The sequence below is a fragment of the Calidris pugnax genome, unplaced genomic scaffold, assembly GCF_001431845.1.
Source record: "Calidris pugnax isolate Ruff unplaced genomic scaffold, ASM143184v1 scaffold269, whole genome shotgun sequence".
NCBI lineage: Eukaryota > Metazoa > Chordata > Aves > Charadriiformes > Scolopacidae > Calidris > Calidris pugnax.
The window spans coordinates 1,950,550-1,952,106 of NW_015091347.1; the positions used below are offsets into that span (position 1 = coordinate 1,950,550).

At 47.9% G+C, this 1,557-nt stretch overlaps 1 protein-coding gene across 2 annotated transcripts in view; it reads right to left on the reverse strand.

Annotated features, from left to right (window-relative positions):
• Nucleotides 1-1,095, reverse strand: part of FEZ1 (fasciculation and elongation protein zeta 1) — a 13,575-nt gene extending 12,480 nt beyond the window's left edge. Inside the window, exon 1 of one of the 2 annotated variants that reach the window (XR_001414032.1) lies at nucleotides 73-968. Coding sequence is in view for 1 of the 2 variants with exons in the window: in XM_014961065.1 (XP_014816551.1) it covers nucleotides 73-347 (275 nt within the window). In the remaining variant the exon portion in view is untranslated. Of the gene's footprint in view, nucleotides 1-72 lie in introns of both variants that reach the window. The other variant, XM_014961065.1, reaches the window with a different exon arrangement.
• Nucleotides 1,096-1,557: the final 462 nt, after the last annotated feature.

The window sequence follows — 1,557 nt, forward strand, 5'->3', positions numbered from 1 at the left end:
TGGGGGGGGGGGGTGGATTTTGCAGGTGCGCGAGGAAGCACGTGGCCCCAGGAGTAGGGGAGCCTTACTCACTCCTCATCCTGAAGGCGGTCCTCCTCCTCCTGTGCCTGGAGACACCCCCGCACGGGGGCCAGACCCTCGGTGGCAGCATCATAGTTGCGGAAGCAGACAGTGAGCTTCTCATCGAACTCTTGCACCAGGTCCTCCATTGATTTGAAACTCATCATCTCGGCTGAGAAGCTCTCCAGCTCGGCCAGCGCCGGGTCTGCAGTACGTTGGGGGGTCCCCACATCGTCTCCAGGCCCCTCCTCGAACTCCTCCTCCAGGCTTACCAGGGGGGCCTCCATCCTCCTCGACACCAACGTGCCACCTTAGCTGCGGAGAGAGGGCCTGCACTCACAGGTTGCAACACCAGGGTCCCCTACCCCCTCGGCTTTCACCGTGCTGGCTGAAACCCTACTGCCAGGGATATTACACGACCAACAGCACCTCTGTAGTACCCTAGCTGTATCTCAACATCATCTTAAGTACATGCTGTTGGGATATGGCTTCATAGAAATAAGCAAATATCCTGACACTATACTAGTAGTACTTCACTAAGTAACACCAAAGTCTTGATAGTGGCCCAAAAGCTTCTTAGTGCTACACTGGTAGTATATAAAAAGTATCATAACACTCCCTTTTTTACTGAACTGGTAGTATTTTAGTAGTATCTTTATACTACATCACTATCTTAGTTATGACCTGAAAGTATCATGCTAGTAATGTGTTGAGAGTATCCTAAAAGTATGAGTGTTGCCCTGACAGTTTCCCAGAAGTATCTTACCACAATCTTTTCTATTGCCCTTGTAGTACCTTGGAAGAAACCTACTGATATCCTAGTAGCATCCTGACAGCACCCTACTAGGAAATGAATACTGTCCTGATAGCACCTTAGCAGAATAGTGGTAATATTCTGATATATCAGGATATTCAAAACAATTCAAAAAAGAAATGAGGTTGCTTGTGAAGGCCAGAGCTTTGGTGAAAATAGGAACCAAATTTAGAGATCTGTGGTTTTTCCAGACCTGAGCAGCTGCCCGGTCTAACATAGTATGTTAGTACTAACATAGTATGTTAGTAGTATCTTAGTAGTGCCTTGACAGTATTGTGAAAGTACCTCAGTGTTATCTTTGGTATATCCAAGCAGTATCCTGATAACATGAAGTTCCAAAAGGGCAGGAAAAATACCCAGGAGTCCTGGTGGACAACAAGTTGCCCACGAGCTAGCAACGTGCTCCTGTGGTCACAAGGCCAATGGTCTCCCGGGGGGCTCAAAAGAGCATGGCCCCAGGTGGGGGGAGGTCATCCTCCCCCTCTGCTCTGCTGTTCCAGACCTGAGCAGCTGCCCGGTCTAACATAGTATGTTAGTACTAACATAGTATGTTAGTAGTATCTTAGTAGTGCCTTGACAGTATTGTGAAAGTACCTCAGTGTTATCTTTGGTATATCCAAGCAGTATCCTGATAACATGAAGTTCCAAAAGGGCAGGAAAAATACCCAGGAGTCCTGGTGGAC